The sequence below is a fragment of the Perognathus longimembris genome, chromosome 17, assembly GCF_023159225.1.
Source record: "Perognathus longimembris pacificus isolate PPM17 chromosome 17, ASM2315922v1, whole genome shotgun sequence".
NCBI classification, from domain to species: domain Eukaryota; kingdom Metazoa; phylum Chordata; class Mammalia; order Rodentia; family Heteromyidae; genus Perognathus; species Perognathus longimembris.
Window position 1 is genome coordinate 26,964,238 of NC_063177.1, and position 26,683 is coordinate 26,990,920.

At 37.7% G+C, this 26,683-nt stretch overlaps 1 protein-coding gene across 2 annotated transcripts in view; it reads right to left on the reverse strand.

Moving 5' to 3' along the window:
- Window positions 1-26,683, reverse strand: part of Med13 (mediator complex subunit 13) — a 100,970-nt gene that overhangs the window by 65,525 nt on the left and 8,762 nt on the right. For both annotated transcript variants that reach the window (XM_048366385.1, XM_048366384.1), the window contains exons 3-8: window positions 24,545-24,713; window positions 6,427-6,572; window positions 5,078-5,275; window positions 2,320-2,514; window positions 1,439-1,601; window positions 1,169-1,279 (exon numbers count right to left, since the gene is read on the reverse strand). In XM_048366385.1, the coding sequence (XP_048222342.1) occupies window positions 1,169-1,279; window positions 1,439-1,601; window positions 2,320-2,514; window positions 5,078-5,275; window positions 6,427-6,572; window positions 24,545-24,713 (982 nt within the window). The remainder of the gene's footprint in view (window positions 1-1,168; window positions 1,280-1,438; window positions 1,602-2,319; window positions 2,515-5,077; window positions 5,276-6,426; window positions 6,573-24,544; window positions 24,714-26,683) is intronic.

Consider the following 26,683-nt stretch of genomic DNA (forward strand, 5'->3'; position numbering starts at 1 on the left):
TATATAAAAATACAATTGCCTAAACAATTCTAATGCATCCATTCTGCTGACCTATTTTTTAACAGTAGGTTACATTAGAAAGTTCATATTTTGCAATCTTATTTCAGAAATTTACCTAGAACTACCCAAAGAATATTGTAAGAATTTGCTGCATAAAACCCACTGCTAGGATTAATTTTTTTTTTTAAATCTCTGAGGGAAAAACAAAAAAACTTGGGGAGCTGAGCACAGTGGCCCATTCCTACAGCCCTAGCTACTTTGGAGGCTAAGACTGGGAGAATCATAATTCAAGGCCAGCCTAGGCAAAACTTGGTATGATGGGACACATGGCTGTCCTCCTAGCTACATGGAAAGAATAAAGAGGATAGGTAGATAAGATAGATAGATAGATAGCCTAGCAAGTACAATATCTTAGGTTTGAACCTAGTACTAAAAAAGACCAAAAAAAGAAATTACTCAAGAGAATTTTCTTGAGTCGAGTTCAGCTGAAGAATGGTTTTCTCAAAAAACACATGAGAGCTGGGCATGGTGGTGCCTACTTTCAGTGCAAGCACTCAAAAAGTTGAGACAGGATTTCGAGTTTGATACCAGCCTGAGCTATTTATTTAGCAAGATTATTTCTCAGACAAACAAAAAAGAACAATTATACATGCCTTGCACATCACTGACACTATGTACACCATTATTTCCCTTTTTTTTTTTTTGACGGCTAAAAAGGCTTTTATATTCTTGGCATATATGAAAGACTGTAAGAAATATGTTTACAGGTTTGTTTGTTTTTTGCCAATCCTGGGGCTTGAACTCAGGGCCTGGGCGCTGTCCCTGAGTTTCTTTTGCTCAAGGCTAACACTCTACCACTTGAGCCACAGCAACAGTTCTGGCTTTTTCTCTTTATGTGGTACTGAGGAATTGAACCCAAGGCTTCATGCATGCGTGGCTAGCACTCTACCACTAAGCCATATTCCCAGCCCTTGTTTACAGGTATTTCTATAATCTACTTCAAATTACTGAATTTTTTCTCATTATTTCTTTCATTAAAAAGAAAACCTTCATTAAGTGCATGTAAATTATTCCAAATAAAATTAATCTTAAATATTTAGTGTTATAACCATAACAGACAAAAATATGCAAGTATCAACCAACCAAAAAACAAATAACAAAAACCTACCTCAAACAACTGCAGCTTGTTCTTTGTGTGACTTCAACAAAATCCCAAGATGCTACCTTATTAGCTATCTCCTCTTCGCATAGGCCACCTGATGAAGCAGAATACTTCCTCCTAAAGTTTAAAATTATAAAGTTTAGAATTTGTAAAATATTCTCAATTTGAAATTACATTAAATTTAATTTGAAATTAAAATTACTTTGAATTAAAGACATATAAATGACTATTAGTTATAAGCATGCAATTTTTAATCTTCAAAATATAAATACATACTTGTTCTGTGCTCTGTTCATATTGCATTCTTGCCAAACTCTATCGACCACATGATTTGCTAATTTTCTGGGTATTTTCCCACCATGGTGGCTAGTACTATCAGTACTGAAGCCATCAGATACTGAAGAAAATTTGACCCATTTCTGGGCAGACTGAGGATCAACTGAAAACAAACAAAAGAGAATAAGCTGCAGGAGAATAAAAGCAGGTTTAAATTAACATTATGTAGGTTATTTCTACTATGTGTACTATTACAAGCAATGTGTACTAGTACTAGCCAGTACTACTTCCCGGTAAGCCTATGTATACTTTGAGGAAAACAACAACAACAACAACAACAAAACCCAAAAGACCCAATGCTATTATTTTAAATATAGAAAGCAAAAAATCTTAACAGGGATGTAAATTGGATGCTAATGTTTCAATATTGATATCATGATATGTAGAAACAAAAACGAATTTTAGAAGCCAAGGGGTGCCTGCCTACTACAGAAAACATGCGATGCTGAATTCCTAGCATACATACACACAGGCGCACGCACACACACGCACACACACACACACACACACACACACACACACACACATTGTGTCTACATATGTGTACCAGAGTGGGCTTAGCTTTGGGTAACTGACTGAAGAAAGATTCATGGCTATAGCTTCTCAAATGGTTCAGAAAAAGACCAATAATAGTGAATGAACACATAGAAGGTGATGTAACAAATGTTAAGAAATTTAGACAAGGGAGTTTTTTGCATTATACTTGCAACTTTTCATTAACCTTTAAATTATTTCAAAATAAATTATTTTTTAAGTGTTTACTTAGCACTCAGATTGTACTCGAACTGTCACCAGAAGTTATGAACAGGTTAGTCTAATACCTGTTTGGACTTCCTCAGGCGATGTAGGTGGTGTAAGAGTAACTGAAGACATAGCAGGATCTCGTGTGGAAGCAGGCACTTGGTGGACACCCAAGCAAGAAGCTGAACAATGAGAGGATCCCACAGAGCTAGGAGTAGGAATGTCTGACTGAGGGACTAGAACAAAGCATGCTGGGTAGATCATTCGAACACCAGCTGAAAGGAAAAAAAATAAAACACACTGTAAAATTATTATGACTATAATGAAATTAGTTTCATTTAAAGATTTAAAAAGATGATCTAAAAACATTTTATTTCTTCAAGATAATTTTTAAGTTTTTCTAAGCAATTTTATCTCCCATTTTCACATCTGTATAAACAGTTATCTAAAACCAAGAAGCAAATGTCAGTCTAAATAATAAAATAATTGTGCCAAGTGAAAAAGAAGAAAAAAATAGAAAAAGAAAAAAAAAATCTTCTTGTTACCCTCATGGTGTAACAGGAAGATCCCCACTTGGGGAATAGGAACTCAATCTTTTTTCTACTTTTGTTTATAGCTTCATTTCACTTTCAAATAAACTTACTGCATAAAAATAAGTAAATAAAGTATTATCAGGTGTGGTGGTGAATGCCCATAATCACAACACTTGGAAAGGTGAAGTAGGAGGATTGCCAGTTTGAAGCCAGCCTAGGCTAACCAAGCGAAACTGTCTCAATACACACACATACGTCATAAAACATAAAAACAAACTCATAATGGAAAAGACGTAATATATCCCTTTGGCATAACATTTGTTTCCCTCCCTCAAAAGAAAAAACAAAACCACAACAATCTGTTAATAGTGGTTACTTTAATGTGAGACTTGTAAGCAGCTTTCTCTTGTCAGTTCCAGATTCACCAATTATAAATGTTTAGGGTTGTTTTTTCTTAACTATTTTTGCATTTTTAAAACTTTAATTTACAAATTTAACAAGAGCAATCTATGCACTAGCATTATGGACTATTTTATGTTTTTCTTCTCCGCATGTCTCTATTTTTAAAATCTTTTAGTAAAGGCTGGGCAATGGTGGCTTACACCTTACTCCTAGTGACACAGGAGGTTGAGACCTGAGGATCATAGTTCAAAGCCAGTCCCAGTAAGAAATAAGCAAGTCCATGAAACTCTTATCTCCCAATTATCCACTAGAAAACCAGAAGTGGAGCAGTGGCTCAAAGTAGTAGAGTGTTAGCCTTGAACAAAAGAGCTTAGAGACAGGGCTCTTGCCCAGAGTTCAAGATCCAAGGAGTGGGGGGAGGGGATGTCTAATAAATATGTTTGCTCTGTTTTGGTCACAACTGTTTTAGTATTGATGTTATTAAAACTGAACACTGATAGTTTTGGGTTTGTTGAGTTTGGGTGTTTTTTGTTTTTTGCTTTGTTTTGTTTTTGCCAATCCTGGGGCTTTTCATTCAGGGTCTAGGGCTGTCCTTGAACTTTTGTGATCAAAGTTGATGCTCTACCACTTGAACCACAGCTCTACTTCTGGCTTTTTTTTGAGTGGTTAATTAGAGATAAGAGTCCCACTGGCTTTCCTGCCTGGGCTGGCTTCTAACTGCAATCCTCCTATCTCAGCCTCCTAAGTAGCTAGGATAACAGGCAATAAGCTACCAGAACCCGGATGATAATCCTTTCTTTGACCAGGCATAGCAGCACATAGTTGTAATTTTAGGATTCAGCTGGCTTAGCAGAGGTTCATGAGTTCAGAGCTGGCTTGGGATATATAGTGAGGTCAAGGCTAGCCTGGACTACACAGAAACCTCCTGTCTCAACACACACACACACACACACACACACACACACACACACACACACACACTAAATGAGGCAATCTTCATATGCAATGTTTTCATCAGATGCCTTAAATATAGTATTATAGACTCGAGCCCCAATCATCTACTTAATTATAGATTCCATACATTTCAAAAATTTCATAAAGTGGGGAGTGTGTGTGTGTGTATTCTTCACCCAACTGTCAAGCTTGGTTATGTAACTTATTTTGGAATATAAGTAGATAAAGACACAGTAAATATATGTCACATCCTAACAGGAGATTTACATGTACTGGTAGAGTCAGCCTCTTTTACTTCTGCCTTCTGCTATGAGATTAGCATGTCCTAGATATGAGTCACCCTGTTAACTTAGATCCTGGAATGTGAGCACATGCAGACTAAATCTAATCTGAAAAGAGCTGGCCTAAGCAGAGTACACCAAAACCAAAATGCTCTTTAGGAAAATTTTGTTATGTAAGGGGCCTAACTAAATCTTCAAATTCTGGAGGCTGTCAAAATTGCAGCCTCTAAATATTAACCGACTCACAATTATTTTTATCTTACCCTTAGCATGCTTCCCTTTAGACAAAACGTTTTCCTATCCCAATGACTTTACCTCGGCCATGTAGTTTTGTCTAATGCAATGTGAACAGATGTAACATATACCCTCCCTCATCCCAGCAGAAGCTTTAAATACACTACATGGTTAGACTTGGTCCCTATATTATTACTCTGTTTTCAAAAGAAGAGTGTGTCCTAGATACTAGGAACTCCTTTAACCTAGATTGTAGAATGAGCCAAATCACATGGAGCCAAATCACAGATGCCAATCTGCATTTATGTAACATTACCAAGAAATAAATGTTCAGTGTTGAAAGCCGATGGAGTATCAGTTTTTTACTATTCAGGAAAATCTAATACATACAGTTGCCTATTTTCCCCCTTAGAATTAATAACAAGAATTCATACCGACAAGAACTTCTACTGCAGCTAAAGAATCATCTTCCCAATCCATATCTTCCTGTTTCTCTTCAGACATTTCCTTTGAGCAACAAGAGATAGGATAGAACTGTTTCCATTCACCAATCAATTTTTTTGTGGCTGAATCAGACATCTTGAATGCCTGTCCTGTGAGAGTGCCATTTAGTCCAAATGGGCTTAAGATAACTAGAAATCCAAAGCAGATATCAAGTAAGTAACTAAAGAGTGTTACAACAAAGAAGAAAATATTGAATAAAGTTTTACATAATTATACAAGTGTAATAAAAGAAAGGATATCTATTGGAGATCATTTTAGAGAAAGTCAATTTATAATAACTCATTATTGTAAAGACAAAGTACAACACTAAGATTAAAGAAAAAAAATTTAAAGTGTGCCTATTCCAGAGTCAGAAACAAACTGGATTCAATTTGGACTGGGAATGTTTACCCTATGTAACCTTTAATTTCTCTTGACTCAAACTAAGGAAAAGCAACTTGAAGGAAAACTATGTAGACACACTGATGATATGGCTCAAGTAAGCTCCAAGCTGAGTTTAAATGCTAGTAATGCCAAAAAAAAAAAAAAAATTTAATTTAAAAGAAAAACTGTATAAATCTAAATATCTATGATATACTGACACATAAAATATGAAAAATAAAAGGTTTAAAATTAAAAGACAAACATACTTAATCCTTAAAAACAAGCCAGAAAATGTGCAGTCAAGTTTACATGATTAAAATTGCCATTTTATTAAACATTTTCATACACAGTAAAAAAAACAAACAAAAGGCCAGAAATCTTCTAAAGCATATTCTCTATAGTTCAACTAATTTCGCAGTATAAATGATATTTGGTCTCCTGTGTTACAATCTTACTCATGGTTTATATGGTCTAATACACAAGAATACTCTGAAAATATTAAAACACAAATTATCAGCAATAAACTATTTAGCAGAGTACAGAAATCATTAAAATATAAGCACTCTTGTTTAAGTATCTTTAAATTAATTAACTTCTACAAACTTATTTTTATTTTATGCCAGTCCTGGGCCTTGAACTCTGGGCCTGAGCACTGTCCCTGGCTTCTCTTTGCTCAAGGCTAGCACTCTTCCACTTGAGCCACAGCGCCACTTCTGGCCATTTTCTATATATGAGGTGCTGAGGAATCGAACCCAGGGCTTAATGTATACGAGTGAAGCACTCTTGCTAAGTAGGCCATATTGCCAGCCCCTACAAACTTATTTTTGACATAATAATCTAATGTGTAATATAAAATTATCAACTTGCTAAGTTCTTGAAACAAAAGATCAAATACATAGATAATAAAATCATCTACCTTGAAATGGGCTATTAGACTGTTGAGCAAGAGTGATATGCTCTTCACTGAGAAGGTATACAGGTTGATGTTGGTTAATTTCCACACTGGTACAAACATTGCTGTCTCCATGCAAGAAAAAGGTGAAAGAGCAGGACAAGTGTTCACTAAATAAAGAAGAAAAAGTTACATTTTAGTGATGATTAATAGCAAAACATTACCTTGCTTTTCTTTATTAAGAAGGGTTTTTGGGGTTTGTTTGGTTTTTTGGTTTTTTTTGGCCAGTCCTGGTTCTTGCACTCAGGGCCTGAGCACTGTCCCTGCCTTCTTTTGTTCAAGGCTATCTATCACTCTACCTCTTGAGCCATGGTGCCACTTCTGGCTTTTTCTGTTTATGTAGTACTGAGGAATCAAACCCAGGGCTTCATGCATGCTAGCTAAGCCCTCTACCACTGAGCCACATTCCCAGCCCCTTTATTAAGAAGTTTATACACCAAAATGCATGCTTCCTTTAGCCCAGAAATTCATCTGAAGAAAAACAAAATTGTGGGTATATGTAAAGATTTGGCCAAAAGAAATGCTTTCACCACACTGTTTATAATAGAATTGCGAACAAATGAACAAGTTAAACTAGTTAGTACATACACATATACAATTTTTAACCACAAAAAAATAGCCTTTTTAAGGGGGAGGGGGATAACAATAGTATGGTCTCAATTTTTTTTATTTATTTTTTTATTTTTTTAGCCACTCCTGGGGCTTGGACTCAGAGGCCTGAGCACTGTCCCTGGCTTCTTTTTGCTCAAGGCTAGCACTCTGCCACTTGAGCCACAGCGCCACTTCTGGCCGTTTTCTGTATATGTGATGCTGGGGAATTGAACCCAGGGCCTCATGTATACGTGGCAAGCACTCTTGCCACTAGGCCATATTCCCAGCCCCATGGTCTCAATTTTTTAAAGAAAAAAAGTTTTCCTTATACAAAATATTTAGATTGAAGACTTAGGATTTAGTTCAATGGTAGAATGCTTACACAGCATGTGTGCAACAACAACAACAACAACAAAAAAGCCCTGGGTTCAATCCCCAGCATGGCCAAAATTTCTTTTTAAATTTAAGCCTAAAATGGCAATAGGATTAATGATCTCTAATTTTTATTTTGTCCATTTTCCTTCTCCATAAGAAATATACTTTCCCCATTATTATTTTTCAAAAATAATGATTTGTGAGACTGGGTCATATTCAATTAATCACTTAATTTAATGCAATTCAAGCTCTAGTACTTAATGAATTCAAATCATAGTGCCACTGGGGGAAAAAAGTAATAAACAAATTTTTACTATTTTTATCCAGTTGTACTGCTATCTGATATTTTCTAGTAATGGTAAGATCTTTGCATTGTAAAAAAAACAACATGCTGAATACAAACCAAATTCTTTTTTTTTTTTTGGCCAGTCCTGGGGCTTGGACTCAGGGCCTGAGCACTGTCCCTGGCTTCTTTTTGCTCAAGGCTAGCACTCTGCCACTTGAACCACAGCGCCACTTCTGGCTATTTTGTATATATGTGGTGCTGGGGAATCGAACCCAGGGCCTCATGTATACTAGGCAAGCTCTCTTGCCACTAGGCCATATCCCCAGCCCCACAAACCAAATTCTAAATACACAAAAACAAAAAGGCACATTTAAAAAATTCTGCATTAATCTCATATATTCATACCTATATGTACTATAATATATACTAAAGCATTAAGTAAAAAATAAAGTTATTTATTCAACAAATATTTTGGACTAAGCACACAGTACTATGCTAGGCATACAACTATGAAATTCCAGGTACAAAGTAGGTACTATAACAAAAATTAAGTGCATCTACAAACCGATTTAAAAAACAAAAACAAAAAAACTTCAGTCCTTAGGGAGAAGTAAAACTTGTTTGGAGCTAAGTGGCTCAAGCCTGAAACCCCTTGAAATCCCAGCTTTTCTAGATGCTGAGGTCTAAAGATCACAGTTCAAAACCAGTCCTGGCAGAAAAGTCTGTGAGATTCTTATCTCCACCTAACTACAAATTAACCACCAAAAAGTCAGAAGTGGAAGTGTAGTTCAAGTGGTAGAGCCATCAGCCTTGAGTGAAAAAAATTCAAGTGAGAACAAGAAGCCCTTCAACACCTCAGTACCAGCACAATTTTTTTAATTTAACTTTAAAAAAATTTCTATAGTGCTATCTCTTCAATTACTACTTCTAGCTCATCTCTTACTAGTCTTCTAATACTTCCTTTCTAATATATCCAATACTTCCTTCAAGTCTACTAGCTATAGAGATTTCCAAGCTACAAATGGAAATCTTCCTAATTTTCTTTTTACATTCATCTTCAACTTCCATCTGAATCATCATGAATACCTACTGATTCTAGTTCTTAAATACTTACATGTTGTGAGATGCTGGTAGCTCATGTCTATAATTCTAGCTTCTTGGGAGGCTAAAATCTGAGGATCTCAAAGTAACAAAAGTCTTATGAGACTCCATCTCCAAAATAACACACAAAAAAAGCCAAGATGAAGGAGCAGTTCAAGTGGTACAGTGCCAGCTCAGCTAGTAAATTTAGAGAGCATGAAGCCTTGAGTTCCAACACTGGTACCAGAAAAAAAAAAAGGTCATTTCTATGTTTTTTGTTTCTATTCACCATCTTAGCATGCAGCCCGTAACTTTGGGTCTTTCTACCTCATTCACCTGACTGCTACCACTAACAGTATGTACTAGAAGTAGGCCCAACTTCTATGTCCTTTAAGATATGAATAATTGTTAGAATTTCCTGAGTTATCTCCATGCTTTGAATTGCTGCCAGTGATTTTTCTAAAAATTGTGATCACATAGCTGGAAAGCTCAAAAATCATGTAGCTCCTCAAAGCCTTCCAGACTAAACCCAGTTACTAGGCCTTTAGAATTTTTTTTTTTTTTTGGCCAGTCCTGGGCCTTGAACTCAGGGCCTGAGCACTGTCCCTGGCTTCTTCCCGCTCAAGGCTAGCACTCTGCCACTTGAGCCACAGCGCCACTTCTGGCCGTGTTCTGTATATGTGGTGCTGGGGAATCAAACCCAGGGCCCCATGTATACAAGGCAAGCTCTCTTGCCACTAGGCCATATCCCCAGCCCCAGGCCTTTAGAATTTGATCCTTGCCAAACTCTCTAAACAGAGATATTTATTTAATCCACAAAGAATTCCCTTTGGTCACACACTGCCAACTTCTCTTACGAAGTTCTTTTTAACTCCCTGCCCAATTATCAATTCCTTAAGAGAAACGGAAACTTTTAACACTTTGTATAAAACTGAGTTATTCCCTATTTTTCATCTCCTCTCCTTTAAGGAAAAATCAGTCAGGTGTGGTGCTCATATCTGTAATCCTAGCTATTCAGGAGGTTGAGATCAGGAAGATGGCAATTCAAGGCCAATCTGGGCGAAATTTCCTGTGACTTCTACCTCAACCAATAAAAAGATGAGTGTAGGAACAAACACCTGTCATCCTAGCTACAAAAGACATAAATAGGAAGATCATGGTCTAGACCATCTGGGCAAGTAAAAGACCTTACTTGAGTAATAACAAAAGCAAAATGGGCTGGGGATGTGACTCAAATGGTAGAACTCCTGCCTAGGTAGTACAAAGCCCTGAATTCAAACTCCTGTACCAACCACAAAAAAAGATAATTAAAAAGTGAAAATCTGGGCTGGCGTATAGTTCAGTACTACATAAAGACAAAATCTACCATCATAACCATTTATAAGTATACTGCTAAGCATATTCACATTGTTCTGAACTATAATATTTCATCTAAGCATGCTGAATTCTATATACTTTAAACAACTTATCTTTTCTGCACATTCTCAACACTTACTTTCTATTTCTATGAATTTAACTACTTTAGATATCTTAAGTGGAATTGTACAGTATCTGTCTTTTTGGTTTACTTTTATTAGTAGACTATCTCATTGTGTGAACTGCATTTTCACCCGTTTTGATTATATCTTTTGATGAATGAAAGTTTTAAATTTTGATGTGCCACTTGTCTAATTTTGGTTTTGCTGCCTGTGATTTTGTTCTCATATCCAAGAAAAAGTACAATGTCATTGTTTTTTTCCTATTCAGTTCTAGATTTATAGCTGTACATATAATGCTTCAAAAATCTTGGGCTGGGGATATAGCCTAGCGGCAAGAGTGCCTGCCTCGGATACACGAGGCCCTAGGTTCAATTCCCCAGCACCACATATACAGAAAACGGCCAGAAGCGGCGCTGTGGCTCAAGTGGCAGAGTGCTAGCCTTGAGCGGGAAGAAGCCAGGGACAGTGCTCAGGCCCTGAGTCCAAGGCCCAGGACTGGCAAAAAAAATCTTAACATATTTTCAATCAGTTTTTATTCATATGTAGTAAGGGGTCAACTTCATTTTTTTTTTTTTATAATGTACCAGTCCTGGGGCTTGAACTCAGGGTCTGGGCACCGTCCCTGAACTTCTTTTGTTCAAGGCTAGCACTCTACCACTTGAGCCACAGCACCACTTCTGGCTTTTTCTGTATATGTGGTACTAAGGAATCGAATCCAGAGCTTCATGCATGTTAGGCTCTACTACTAAGCCACATTCCCAGTCCTCAGCTTCATTCTTTTACACGTGAATGAATATCCAGTTTTCCCAATACCATTTGTCAAGGAGACTAATGAGTATCTTGGAGCTTGTGCCAAAGAACACCTGACCCTATATACAGCAGTTTATTTCAAGGCTCTCTACTTCATTCCATTGGTCTGTTTTACGCCAGTACTGTACGTAGTGCTTTGATAACTGTAGCTTTGTGTTAAGTTTTGATCAGCCTTCTCAAACTACACTGTTAAAAAGTTCTGTAAAAAAAAAAAATAGCAAGAAACAAAAAAAATAATATAAAAGGTTCTATAAAATCCTATCAATCAGGGCTGGGGATATCGCCTAGTGGCAAGAGTACTTGCCTCTTATACATGAAGTCCTGGGTTCGATTCCTTAGCACCACATATATAGAAAATGCCAGAAGTGGCACTGTGGCTCAAGAGGTAGAGTGTTAGCCTTGAGCAAAAAGAAGCCTGGGGCAGTGCTCAGGCCCTGAGTCCAAGCCCCAGGACTGGCAAAAAAGAAAAAAAAAAAAAGCTCAGGGGGGCTGGGAATATGGCCTAGTGGTAGAGTGCTCGCCTCATATACATGATGCTCTGGGTTCTATTCCTCATCACCACATATATAGAAAATGCCATAAGTGGTGCTGGGGCTCAAGAGGTAGAGTGCTGGCCTTGAGCAAAAAGAAGCCAGGACAGTGCTCAAGCCCTGAGTTCAAGCCCCAGAACTGGAAAAAAAAAAAGTCATTTCACTCAGAAGGCAAATACCTTTCTCTAAATCTTGACTTTGATCTTATTTGACTTGCTTTTGCCAAGGAAATGCTTAAAATATGCTTATGCAATTCAGCCTCTCCTCTAGTGTTTTCTACCTCAGTATAAAAACATGCCCTAGCCAGTCCCCTGATCTAGAGGATAAGAAACATATGGAAGAGAGCTCTCTATCCAATTTGAAGCTTAAAGCATGGCCTAGATTGGCTAAGACCCAAGCCCAATGTGACCTGCATATACATTAGTGAGAATAGATTTTTTTCCCCTTTGTGGTGCTGGGGATCAAAACCCAGGGATTTGTGGGTGCCAGGCAAGCACTCTACCACTGAGCTACAGCTCCAGCTTGCAAGTGTTATTTTTAAACCACTAATTTTGGTATGGTTTCGTTGCATAACTGATATAGAAATTGGTGCTAAAACTGAGGTGCCACCTTAACAAAAACCTAGTCAATACAGCTTTGGGACCAAAGTGTAGATGAGGAAAAACACAGAACAATAGAAAAGTAATGAGGAAACCACTGTGAGAAGCCAGAAAAATGGTGGCACACATATAAAGGAGAAATATTTTGTAAAGCTGTTGCTTGAAATAATCTGGAAAGCCGAAAGTATCGTACTGATAAATTTACATTCTTGGAAAAGACTGGGTCAAAATGCCAATTAGTTATTACTAGATATGATTAATAAAGTACTAAAAGAAAGGGATTAACTCAGAAAACAATTGCTGACTTGCAAAAATTTAAGAGAGAATACAGTCAGCCTAGATCTTGCAGAAGTTGAAAATAAAACTATTTTTCAGTAATATGGCCATTATAATAATGCCTCAGGAAAAAGCCCCAATTAGGAATGGGACTCTAAAGTTAGGCATGGTGGCAGATACCTGTACATGCAAACACTCGGAAGTAAAGTATAAGCTTAGACTGTCTCAAAAAAACAAAAATTAAAAATAAAAAGTCTAACTCTGGGTTTTAGAGTAGTAAAGTATAATTGAGTTTGAGTCCCTAGCACAGAAAATAAAGGGGGGAAAAAGGATGACTCTAATACCTTTGTTAAGAACACCAAACATAAACAGATGTTCTGGTGCAAACCTATAATCCTAGTACATGGGAGGCTGAAGCAAGAGAATCCTAAATTCCAGGCCAGGCTAGATTACACAGTAAGAACCTGTCTCAGAACACTGTATGATTCTTGTAAGAGTGAAACATTAACATTAGGGATTCCTTTACATTACTTTAAACATTTATACACTGAGATTTTACATTGACAAATCTAAGTCAATACTATATAATGCAATGAACGGTGTGCCTTTGGGGGAGGAGGGGAGGCAGTTCTGGGGCTTAAACTCAGGGCCTGAGCACTGTCCTTGAGCTTCTTTTGCTCAAGGCTATAGCACTCTATCACTTGAGCCACAGAGCCACTTCTGGCTTTTTCTGTTTATGTGGTACTGAGGAATCAAACCCAGAGCTTCATGCATGCTAGGCAGGTACTCTACCACCAAGCCACATCCCGTCCTGAACCTTGTTCTTCTGAATGGTCTTTTGTCTGACACAAAGCTATAATTAAAGCAAAGATTTAGAGCATATAAGTATATAAGAATAATTTCTTTTTTTTTTTTTTTTTTTTTTTGGCCAGTCCTGGGGCTTGGACTCAGGGCCTGAGCACTGTCCCTGGCTTCTTCTTGCTCAAGGCTAGCACTCTGCCACTTGAGCCACAGCGCCACTTCTGGCCATTTTCTGTATATGTGGTGCTGGGGAATCGAACCCAGGGCCTCATGTATACGAGGCAAGCACTCTTGCCACTAGGCCATATCCCCAGCCCCTAAGAATAATTTTTAAACAATTTTTCCCATTTGCAAAGACTTTACTGATTATTCTTTAAAATTAAGGGTGAGGGGCTGGGAAGGTGGCTTAGTGGTAGAATTATGCCTAGCATGCATGAAGCCCTAGGTTCAATTCCACAGTAGCATATACACAGAAAAGGCCGGAGGTGACGCTGTGACTCAGTGGTAGAGCCCCATCCTTAAGCACAGAAAGGCTCAGGGAGTTCAAGCCCCAGGACTGGCAAAAAAAAAAAAAAATTACAGAGAGGGGAAAGGGAGTTGTTGAAGGATTAGCAAAAGGGAATCACAACTATTCCACCAATGAAGACACAGAAGGGAGAAGGGAGTGAGGGGAACCAAAGAAGGGAGGCTGTAAGAGGAACCCAAAAGGGGGGAACTAGAGTGATCCTATACCACCAAGGAAGAATTCTGGTTCTTCAGATGGGCAGGGTATCCCCCACTTCCAATGTGGGCCTAATCCCCCAACTGCCAATCCCCAAGGAGCACACCCCTGAAGTGCACTGCCCCTTCCTCTAGGCAGCACTACTGGAAAGCTGCAAGGCCTGCCCTCCCCACCTGTCAAGGGCACTCTTCAAATTTTCCGAGTAATATACAAGTAGTCAAGAAAAAAAAATTATGCTCAATATCACTAATCAATGGGAAAAAATGCAAATGAAAAACAAGTAAAATACTACTTCACAGCCACAAAGATGGCTTATGTTAAATAAATAAAACAGCCAGGCACCTGTGGCTCACGCCTATAATCCTAGCTATTCAGGAGGATGAGAACTGAGGATTCTAGTTCAAAGCCAGCCCTAGCAGGAAAGTGTGTGAAATTCTTATCTCCAATTAGCTACAAAATAAAGCTGGAAGTGGAGCTGCAACTCAAAAGGTAGAGCATTAGTATTGAGCACAAAGGCTCAGGGACAAACAAGGCACATTCACTGAGTCAAGCCCTAGGATGACACAAAAAAGAAATTTAAAACAAGGGAGGTGCCAGTGGCTCATAGCTGCAATACTAGCTAGTCAGGGGGCTGAGACCTGAGGATCATGGTTTGAGACAGATAATACCATGAGAGAGTCTGATCGCCAATTAACAACCAGAAAATTGGGGGTGGCACTATGGCTCAAAGTGGTAAAAGTGCTAGCCTTGGGGGCTGGGGGTATAGCCTAGTGGCAAGAGTGCCTGCCCCGGATACACGAGGCCCTAGGTTCGATTCCCCAGCACCACATATACAGAAAACGGCCAGAAGGGGCGCTGTGGCTCAAGTGGCAGAGTGCTAGCCTTGAGCGGGAAGAAGCCAGGGACAGTGCTCAGGCCCTGAGTCCAAGGCCCAGGACTGGCCAAAAAAAAAAAAAAAAAAAAAAAAAAGTGCTAGCCTTGAGCATAGAAGCTCCAGGACAGTGCCCAGCCCCAAGCCCCAGGACTGACAATAAATAAATAAGACTAGTAAGCAAGTATTGGTCAGGATGGGCAAAAATTAAAACTCCGTTATATGTGCAATAGCCAAAAGGGTGGAAACAACCCAAATGACTACTACCAAATGAATGATACACAACATGTGGTATATACACATGATAGAATACTATTTAGTCATAGAATTTAAAAGAAATCCTGTCACCACTACAACATGAATGAACCTTTAAGATAAGCCAAGTGAAATAAATCAGACAGAAAAGGCCAAATTATTGTATAATTCCACTTACATGAGACATACTTGGAATAGTCAAATTTGAAGAGAGGAATTTTTTTTTTAAGTAGGAGACTTTGACTCCCATTTCTTACATAAGGAATAAGAAATGATTCTCTATTTTTCTAATTTTTCCTCTTTAAACCTGTAATACTAAAATAAATTATTTGCTTGTAATCCTAGCTACCAAGGAGGCTGAGAACTGAGGAGTGTGGTTCAAAGCCAGCCTGAGCAGGAAAGTCCATGAGACTCTTATCTCCAATTAACTACCTGGAAACCAGAAGTGGCACAGTGGCTCAAGTGGTAGAGTGCTTGTCTTGAGCTAAAGAGGTCAGGGACAGCACCCAGGCCCTGAATTCAAGCCCCATCACTGACCTCCCCCCCACACACCAAAAAAAAAAGTTTACCAGAGGATGAGGGCAGAAATAAACGTTATTGTTCTGAAGATGTATCGTAGTTATGGATGCATAACAAGGTGAATATACTTGCTGGCAATGTTATAAAATGAAAACTAATTAAAACGATTAGAAAAAAACAAAACAGTGCTTTGGCGGTACTGCAGTTTGAACTCAGAGCTTTGTCTTTTCTGTTTGTTTTGTTTTTGTTGCCAGTCCTGGGGCGTGGACTCAGGGCCTGAGCACTGTCCCTGGCTTCCTTTTGCTCAAGGCTAACACTTTACCTCTTGAGCCACAGCGCCACTTCCAGCTTTTTTCTATATATGTGGTACTGGGGAATTGAACCCAGGGCTTCATGTATACGAGGTAAGCACTTTACCACTAGGCCATAATCCCAGCCCCCTCAGTCTGCCTTCTTAGGCTTCCTGTCCTAGCTGAGATGATGTGCTCAAGCCACCCAAACCAAAATATTGAGCTACTGGTTGAAAGGGGTTCCCAAGTATGTACTCAGGTTCAACCCTGAAGCAATTTGGACTACAGGGGTGGGCCAGCCATTGGTGCCCAGCTGGTGGCTAGTTAATTTTGAAATAGGATATAGCTTCCTGCCCAGGTACCTGCTTCGACAACTGTGTAGTCTGAGATTTTTCTTTCCTACACTGGCCTGGAAACAAAATCCTGCCCCAATCTCAGCCTTTTAAGTACCTTGGATTACAGGGATGAGAACTAGGATCCAGATGAAAATAGTCAATTTTATATTTGCTACATTTTATCACAATAAAATTCTTAGTCATCTTAATTCCAAGATTATTTTTATTCTATGAATTCTATATTTTCCAAATTTGTCTTACAGTTAATGAGTTTTTCAAAATTCCAAAGCCTAGATCACAGGTTCAGGTTTTAGCCTGTATCAGTGATATTTTGTAGTTCTTCAGGTGATATCCATATTCCAACAACCTTAGGAAACAAGCATTTCATTTGTATTTCTGTGGCATTCAAGGTAATTTTTCCTTTGTTTTTATTTTTTCATGTGGTACTGAGGTTTGAACTCAAGTTCTCACACTTGCTAGGTCAACACTTGAGCCACACCTCCATCTGGCTAAATTTGATTTTTTGGGTGCTGGTACTAGGGCCTAAACTCAGGGCCAAGCACTTCTCCTTGGCTTTTTTGCTCACAGCTTGTACTCTACCACTTAAGCTACAGCTCTAGTTCCTTGATTATTTTTTAAATAGTCTTGCAAACTTTCTGCCTGGCCTTGAACCACAAAGCTTTTGTATTCAGACTCCTGAGTAGCTAGGATTACAGGTATAAACCACTGGCAGAGTTTTTTTGTATATTTTATTTTTTCACAAAATTGGAATTTAAACTTGCTAAATTGGAATTAAACTTGCTAGGCAAGTGTTCCACTATTGAACCAGGTCTCCAACATTAAGATTTTTATTTAAATTTTTGAGACCAAGAGATAATGTAAAAGCCAGTGGCAAAGGGAAACAATTTTACTGGTCAAAAAAAAAAACCCATCGGGCTAGGAATGTGGCTTAGTGGTAGAGTGATTGCCTGGTATGCATGAAGCCCTAGGTTCGATTCCTCAGGACCACATAAACAGAAAAAGCCAGAAGTGGCGCTATGACTCAAGAGGTAGAATGCTAGCCTTGAGCAAAAAGAAGCCAGGGACAGTGCACAGTGCTCACGCTGAGTCCAAGCCCCAGGACTGGCAAAAAAACCCCACAAAAACAACATCTATCTACTCAGCAAAAATGAGGTGACACTATCCAAAAAAGTAATTACTCTTTATTTGACTTATGTAACTGTAACCCCTTCATACATCACCTTTATAATAATAAAAAAATAAATGAAACACTGAACCCCAACCCCATCAAAAAGAACCTGACCATCTTCATTAGGGAAAGACCAAAAGTATTGTTTAAATTGTAACTTTAAGCTCTGGTATAAGCAACACCATTCAAAATAACTTCCTGCAATGATGTAAATGTTCTATATCTACACTCCCCAATATAATAGTCATATCATCTAATAAGCACTTGAAACTGTGGCTTTTCAGACAGAGAAACTAAATATTATTTCACTGAAATTCAATTAACTAAACTGAAACAGCCATAAATAGCTAGAGGCTACCATACTGGGCAGTACAGATTAAAAACATCTTCAAGTTGGACATAGTACCTTATACTTGGAATCCCAACTACTTGACAAGTAAAGATCAGGGGATAGCAATTTGAGGCCAACCTAAACAAAAAGTTAGCAAGATGCTATCTCAATAAAAAAGTTATGGCTGAGAGTGTGGCTTAGTGGTAGCGTGCTTGCCTACCATGTATGAAGCCTTGGGTTCGATTCCTCAGTATCACATAAACAGAAAAAGCAGGAAGTGGCACTGTGGCTCAAGTGGTAAAGTGCTAGCCTTGAGCAAAAACACTCAGGGACAGTGCCCAGGCCCTGAGTTCAAGCCCCAGGGCTGGCATTAATTAATTAATTAAAAGTTAGGCATGGTAAAACATCTCTTTAATTCTAGCAGGAGACATAAGGAGTTCCATTCAGCCTGGCCTGAATGAAAAAATGTGTGATTCCATCTGAAAAATAGCTAAAGCAAAAGGGTTGGAATTATGGCTCAAATGTGAAGGAACCTGACTAGTAAACATGCTGAGTTCAAACCCCAGTACTACCAAAACAAACACAATCTTTAAAAGCAGAGGCCTTTACCAGAGCTTGAACCCAGGGCCTTGAACACTCTCACACAGCTTTTTCACTCATGGAACTATATGCTGGTTAACTAGAGAATCTCAGCCTCCTGGTTAGCTAGGCATGGGCATTTGGGGCCCAGTGGTTTGTTGTTGTTGTTGTTTAGTTTAGTTTGGTTGTGTGGTTGTGTGTTTGTGTGTGTGTGTGTGTGTGTGTGTGTGTGTATGTTCACATGTACTGAGGCTTGAACTCAGGATCTGGGAACTGTCCCTGAACTTTTTGCTTAAGGCTAAGTGCTATTCTACTTGAGCCACAACACCACTTCTGGCTTTTCCTGAGTGGTTATTGGATGTAAGAGTCTCATGGACTTTCCTGCCCTGGCTGGCTACAAACCACAATTGTCAGGTCTTAGCCTTCCAAGCAGCTAGAATTACAGGCATGAACCACCAGTGAATGCTTGGCTACTACTATCTTTCTTTCTAAATTGTAAAGATATAACCTGAATACATTCCTTAAAGCATTCAAAGCCAACCAGGGCAGAAAAGTTCATGAGATTCTTATCTCCAATTAACCAGCAAAAAGCCACAAGTGGAGGTGTAGCTCAAGTAGTACAGCAATAGGCTTTGAGCAAACAATGCTTGAGGCCCTGAGTTAAAGGCCCATTACCAACAAGGAAGAAAGAAAAGAGGGGGAAGAAGGGAAAGAAAATCTCCAAATACTCAATTCTGTACCTCAACTATTCTTCAAAATAGCATACAGTATCTGTAGTAACAAATGGATAATTAGACATGTGAGCCAGGCATGCAATAGCATGCTCCTGCAATTTCATCACTCAGAAGGCTGAGACAAATCTTAATTTGAGGCCAGCTTGGGCTACCCAGAAAGACTGTCTCAAATAATTAGAAAATAAGTAAATAATTTTTTAAAAATCCTGAGTTAGCCTTCTCCTAAATGTGTCAGTTAGCATAAAACACTAGTGCTCAATAAAAAGTCGAAAAGTAGAATTTGTGATTTACTAATTTTTCCAACTAAAAATAATCAGGAGCTAAGTTTTTCATAATGAAAAATAAAATGTATTTGTGGTTTTCATTACCTTGCATGACTGAATGAACATACTCATTTACCTCTACAGATTCAAAACCTCCATATACATAGGAAAGGGTAGGAGAGGGACATGAAGAGTAGGACAGAAGTTACAACAGACAACAGACAACGAATGAAATTTGAGAAACTTATCAAGCAAAGGCAAAAATTTTAGCTGAAACTAAGATGAAACAAAACTAAGGAATTCTAGAAAGGCTCAAGAGCTGAAATCACTGGTGTATCTCTGAAGGCAAGCATGCATATATACGTGAAAACAAAAGGAATCAAAGCTCAAAAAGTAAGCTGGCTCCTGCATGCACTTTAAAATCTTACAGGTAGACTCTCTTCACCTTCTTTGAGGTTCACTCTGAACCCCTTCAAACATAGGAACTCACAACTCAGACACAGTTATTAAGACATAACTGATATGATGTATTTAATAGGGGGAAATCTAAATATTATCTACGTGGCCCCTGGAAGCCCTTGTCCCCAATAGTCTCTTTTTGTGAGCCTAAATTATCTTAAGATAATAAAATATTCTTCTGGGAAAACTAACAAGACTATTGAGGAGGCAAGAAATACAGAGTAGCAAGTAAAAACTGCCAAGTTCCCTTAACAATTCACCCTAGAAAAGCCTGCAACTTCATAAGCTTCTCATATACACAGAACTTTCAGGCAGCATTTTACTGCCCTCATCTAAGAGAAAGTGATTGCTAGACCTCTATAGGTACTAAAACTATCAACTATAAAACTATCAACTATGAAAAACGATAAAAGGACCATACAGACATTAAGGATACAGAAGTATTAGTTCCCACACCTCTCTTCTCATGCAACTATGCAGATGAGAAGCACCAAAACAAAAAGCAAAAGATAATAAAGAATGAAAACTAGGAAATAAGGGGTCCAACATGGATAGGAAGACAAAGGGAACTCTCAGATGATTACCGCAAAACATGTCTATTAATGAACAACAACAAAATAATAAATCATATAAAATCCTTAAAGGTAGGAAGGACAGATTTTACTAATGATATACAATTCAGGAATAAATTCTTAAAAGGTACACAGATCAGGATGCAGTAAATCAAAGATCCAGACACATATTTCACATTAAATAGTTTTGACCTTGCAAACCATCTGTCTCTGGCAAAACTATTCAATTCTGCTATGATGTTCTAAGCACTTTTAAGAGACGCCATGATATGCGTAGATATCTGTTAAGTGTGCTTTTTCCCCCCAGTCCCAGGAATTGAACCCAATGCCTAATACTTGCTTAGGAGGCACTCTACCACTGAGCTATACACATCTAACTTATTATAAATGTATTTTTGACTTACAGTAATTTTGACTACATGTATATCAGGAAATAACCCTACTGTAAGTGGAGAAGCAGCTGTAATAGAACAATTATATTAACACACTATAGTAATTTATTTAAAATTGGTCTTTCTAGAAAAAATATATCATGTGCAGGGAAATGGATAGACCTAGAACAAATTACGTTAAGTAAGATAAGCCAAGCTCAGAGAGACAACAGTGTATGTTTTCTCTCATATGCAGAAGCTAGATTTAAAATACTGGTACATAATAAATTGTATAGCTCTCTAGGCATTCACATACAATGAGACCAAAGGAGGATACTAAGGAGAGCAACAGAAAGGCACAATACCTACCTATGTGCATTTGCTCATACAAAATAATATTTATCAAAATGAACTCCAGGAAATAAAAACAAGAGGTTTTTTCCTTTTGGCTGTTTTTGTTTTCTTTTTTGTTGTTTTGTTTTGCTTTTTGCTAGTCCTGGGGCTTAAACTCAGGGCCTGGGCACTGTCCTGAGCTTCTTTTTGCTCAAGGCTAGCACTCTACCTCTTGAGCCACAGTACCACATCCAGCTTTTTCTGTGAATGTGGTAGTGAGGAATAAAACCCAGGGCTTCATACATGCTAGGCAAGCACTCTACCACTAAGCCACATTCCCAGCCAATGTAACTTTTTTTTTTTTTTAATGGCAGTGGTAAGGCTGAACCTAGGGCTCAGGTACGGTCCTTGAGCATTTTTTGCTCAATGCTAGTGCTCTACTATCTTGAGCCATAGCTCCACTTCTTGTTTCCTTTTTGCTCTATTTGTTCATTTATGTCTTTGAGAGTGTAAAGGGAGGCACAGAAAAGGAGGGACAAAGAGTAAACAAATGCAACAATGGCACTCTCTGGACACTTGAACTATATAACTTGTGGATGGGGATGGGAGGGAAAAGCTAGGAAAGCACAAGGGAAGGGATGACATTTTCCTAACAGAAATGTACTCTTTACCTGACTTATATCCCCTCTATATAGCATCTTTATAATAACAAGAAATAAATTTAAAACTAAAAAAAAACAAAACTGGTCTCTCGATATATCTTACAATTTCACTTAAAAAAAGCAATATATGGCTTCTTGCTGGCATATCTGAATTGCCAAGATCACCAGCATACATTGGGGTCATTGTTTAATAATATAAGGATTACTTGAATAGCACATAACAACTGAGGACCACTAAAGAAATATCATGCAGGCAACAGGTATAGCATGGATATACTGAGCAAAGGTCCTGAGCAGGACAGAGTAAGACCACTCAAGATTTCATCAAACTAAGCCAGGTGTTTATGGCTCACATCTATAATCCTAGTTACTCAAGAGGCTAAGATCTAAGAGGTACAGAGCCAGCTCAGGCAGCAAAGTCTGAGACTCATCTTCAATTAACCAACAAAAAGTGGAAGTAGAAGTGTGGCTCAAGTAACAGAGCATCAGCCTTGCATGAAAAAGTCAAGCAAGAACATGAAGAGAATGAGGCCTAGAGTTCAAGCCCGAGTACGGTCACCAAAAAGAAAAGATTTCACCATATTACTCACAATGGCACACGATAAGCTAAGCCATCATGGCTCAGTGATATAGAGTGCCTGTCTAGTAAGCACAAGGCCCTACGTTCACAACCCGGTGCAAAAAAAAAAAAAACCAAAACACAACAAAACAAAAAACAAAACCCACACAATTCAAAACTTATGAGTTGTTGATTTCTGGAATTTTCTGCTTACATTTTCAAAAAGCACATTCAACATTGGTAACTAAACCCACAGGTAACTGAAACTATGCATAAGAAAGCACTGACTATGGCAGACATTATTGTTTACCCAATATCCACATCCCTTCCCTTCTTATACTTTCATACTAGTACTTTTTTCCCTTTCCTTCTTAAAAGTCTTGTTTTGTTTAGAACAATGACTTCTTTTAGTATAGCCAAAACATAGCAAGTAAAGTTTCCAGAAGAGAATCTCCTCTCTGGAGGTGCCTTCTTCATCTTCTCTCTTCCATTTACTGCATGGAATCTTATGTGAGGTATAATGGTTCAATATCCACTGAAATTATGATAATGAAAGCAAAAAACCAAGGTTGGCAGAGCAGAAAACTCAAAGTTCGCTGGAGTTTTACCTAGAGTCCTTAAAGATTATTAAAAAGATACAGCAGTGCTAAATTTCCTACATCTAGACTCGTTGCTATGGAAAAAAATCAATTCCATTTTAAATCAGTAGTTAGGTTATCCTATCATTTGCAGCAGGATATATTGCTAACTTCTACAATTCCTTTGCTAATAAGAAAACGTTTTTAGTTTTCAGAGAAAAAAAAAACTTTTATTTCTCCAGGCTTACTAGTCCATCCAGTCTATTGAAAAAATTTTTTAAAAGGCTCTGCTTGCTTCGTATACATGAAGTCCTGGGTTTGATTCCTCAGCACCATATATACAGAAAAAGCCAGAAGTGGCACTGTGGCTCAAGTGGTAGAGTGCTAGCCTTGAGCAAAAAGGAACCAGGGACAGTGCTCAGGCCCTGAGTTCAAGTCCCAAGACTAGCAAAAAAAAAAAAAAGGCTCGAAAAAAGAAACCTTGTTAAACATAAAAAAAGATGTCCTTCTATGTCATGAAAGATGGTATCTCAACAAGGATTACAACTTCAACCAAATGTTTACTCTATCCTCTCACCATCATTCAGAAAAAAACTATTCCCTTTTATATTCTCTTCTCCCACAAGCTGTACTTGCCAATGGTTCATTTCAAAGCCTGAATCTTCTCAGATAGTTTGGTTCAGGTTACTATTGAGCCATAGCTCCAGGTTCTTTAAACCAGAGAAAAATAGTAACCTGAACTTTTAATTGCATAAGAAAAAGGACTATCCACTATAACCTTCCATGCCTCCACCTGCAACTTCTGTACTAAAAATTTACAGTGTTATTAATGTCTAATTCAAAGAAAACTATAAACATTCCAAAAGCAAATATAGTTTATATAGAACACCATTCTAAATTATTTTAATTGAAGCAAACTGGAAGATTGGGGAATGAGAAGGGTTAACATAACCTGAAACATAACCACAGATCACTACCATTAATAGGTGTTAATATTACTTCTGACAGATACATGTATGTACATATTTTCACTAGTACTAAGAATGGATACTTTGAGTAAAGTTGTTCTCTTACATGTTCTCTATCATCCCCGAAAAAAATTTAGTCCACTGTCTAAAAACACAACCTATTCCTAAAAAAAAAAAACACTTTTTTAAAAACATGGTATTGGGGTTTGAACTCAGAGCTTTGATTTTATTGGCAAGCACCCTACCACTTGAGTCATATTCCAACCCATACAAAAAAATTCCTAAAATGTGTAAAAGGGAGGGCTGGGAATATAGCCGAGTGGTAAAGTGCTCACCTCGTATACATGAAGCCCTGTGTTTGATTCCTCAGCATCACATATATAGAAAAAGCCAGAAGTGGTGCTGTGACTCAAGTGGTAGAGTTGCTAGCCTTGAGAAAAAAGAAGCCAGGGACAGTGCTCAGGCCCTGAGGTCAAGCCCCAGGACTGGCAAAAAACAAAACAAAACAAAATGTGTAAAAGGGAGAGTAAAGTGGTCAAAGAAAAAGAATAAAGTATTTGCTAAAGTTAACCTCTTGAATGTGTCTGTAAGGCATTAGCTTGTTGTTCCAAATTCTCTGTAAAAGCCACAAGAATTAACAATGTAAAGAAATACCAAGATACCTTACCTTTTATTTATAGGTTTTTCGTCTTTTTCATAAGGCTTTACAAACCACTTGCCAATCCGTACAAAGTTCCGGTTCATTAAACACCTTTCCAACAGATTGTGAACTGCTTTGAAAAGCAGAGTGCGGCATTCATAGGAAAGTCCATTCTCCCATACTCCATCTTCCTCTTCTAACAGAGAAATAAAGGAAGCAAAAAATAAAGAAGTGGTACTATATCTAATCAGAGCCTACTAAAAAGATGTTACAATTTAGGCTCTATTTTCATAAACCTCCTCTTTACTTCATGATGATAAGCTACAATCACTTCATTCCATCACTAGACATCTAAGTATCAAGTTTCAATGCTACTCCACAAGAAGCAAAAGGCAAGTTCTATATGGGTTATTATAAATTTATAAATTTCCTATAAATTATTTTCTCACAATATAAACTATAGCCACAAAGGAATGAGGATCAAGTGGAAGAACACCTGCCCAGCAACTACAAGGCCCTGAGTTCAAAACCCACTCCTGCCAATAAATAAAGCACATAAACCATATCACAAAGATAATGACTTGGTTTGTTATCAATAAAAAAGGATACTGGCTTATATAACCTGGAGAATATTAAATCATTATACTTAAAATGCCAGTTTCTAAACTGTTACTTTGTCCTTATTCCTCCAATCTGTTAAAAGCAAACAAACCTAGCCAGTTAATAATTTAAATCAAAACATTTCATGGCCATCAGCATTATTCATGACTCAACAATAAAACTAAGTAATGAATAAAAAGGAAGCTGTTGGCACAGAGCCTAACAAGCAACTCATTATCAGCCACTCTAGTCTGATTTCAACCGAGATTCCCCTGATTATTTTAAGATCTTCTACTTGGGGGAGAAACTTAAAGACTAAAATTCCATATGGCCTTTCTGTTTGAAGAAGTTCTTACTATATTCACCAAAGACATAGTGTCAATTTTGCCAATAAATCTAATCATTGCTCTTAGTTGACTTAGTTTTAAAAACTCATTTTGAACTAAGTCTACATGTAATTCAGAAAAGTATTTTCACTTTATTTCATATCTGTATGAAAGCAGCCAACAAATCCAGCTACAAATGACACTTTTATCATGTTCTTAAATTTTATCATGTTTTAAATTAGTTCAAGCACAATTAAAAATCATCCAATAGCACTTTTATCTTTATAAAAACTTTCTAAATAAGGCCAATCATTATTTTTGTGTTTGTGTGTGCTGGTCCTAGGGCTTGAACTCAGGGCCTGGGCCCTACTCCTGAGCTGTTTTGCTCTACCATTTGAGCCACACCAGTGCTTCCAGACTTTGGTAGATAATCAGAAAAAAAGTCTCACAGAACTTTACTGCCCAGGTTCGCTTTGAACCCTTATACTATTATCACAGCCTCCTGAGTAGCTAGGGTAACAAGTGTAAGCCACCGGCACTCAGCTTCATTAAATTAAAAATAAGTGACATAGCTCATCTCCTTTAAAAAAAAAGTTTATACCATAGCCATAGAAAAATGATACCCTATATGCTTCTGAATAAGAGGCAACATGGCTTAAGAATGACACACAGTTTATATTCAGAACTCATACTCCAAAGGAACAGATAAACATTAACTAAAAAGCCTAACAGTGGACTTTAACTGTAATATAAACTCTGTCCCACTACAAAGGTTAATGTTGACTTTATTTTGCACTTTTAAGTGTTTCCTAGATGACTATCAAGTCTTTCAAAGCATGTAATATAGTTTTTCAAAAAAGGTAAGTTTTTTTTAATGAGATAAACTTTAATATGAAAGCTGGAATCAAATGATTTTCAATATAATTAAGTAGAAAAGCTTCTTCACATTCAATTACATTGAACATACTTATCTCCTTCCACTTAAAGCCTAAATACTTGCAGGTTTAATTTTATGGAAGAAAATATTATTGTGGGAGAATAGGGAACTGGCACAAGGACCTTATCTAAAAGTCTAATACATATATATGTACAAATAAAATAATGCACAAACGTTTATGTGTATGTATATATGTATACACATACACATATAGTATCTATATAGTATGAGGGAGTGTTTTGTGTCTGCTGATACTAGGGCCATAACTGGGCCTAGGGTACTATTTTTCATCTTTTTCATTCA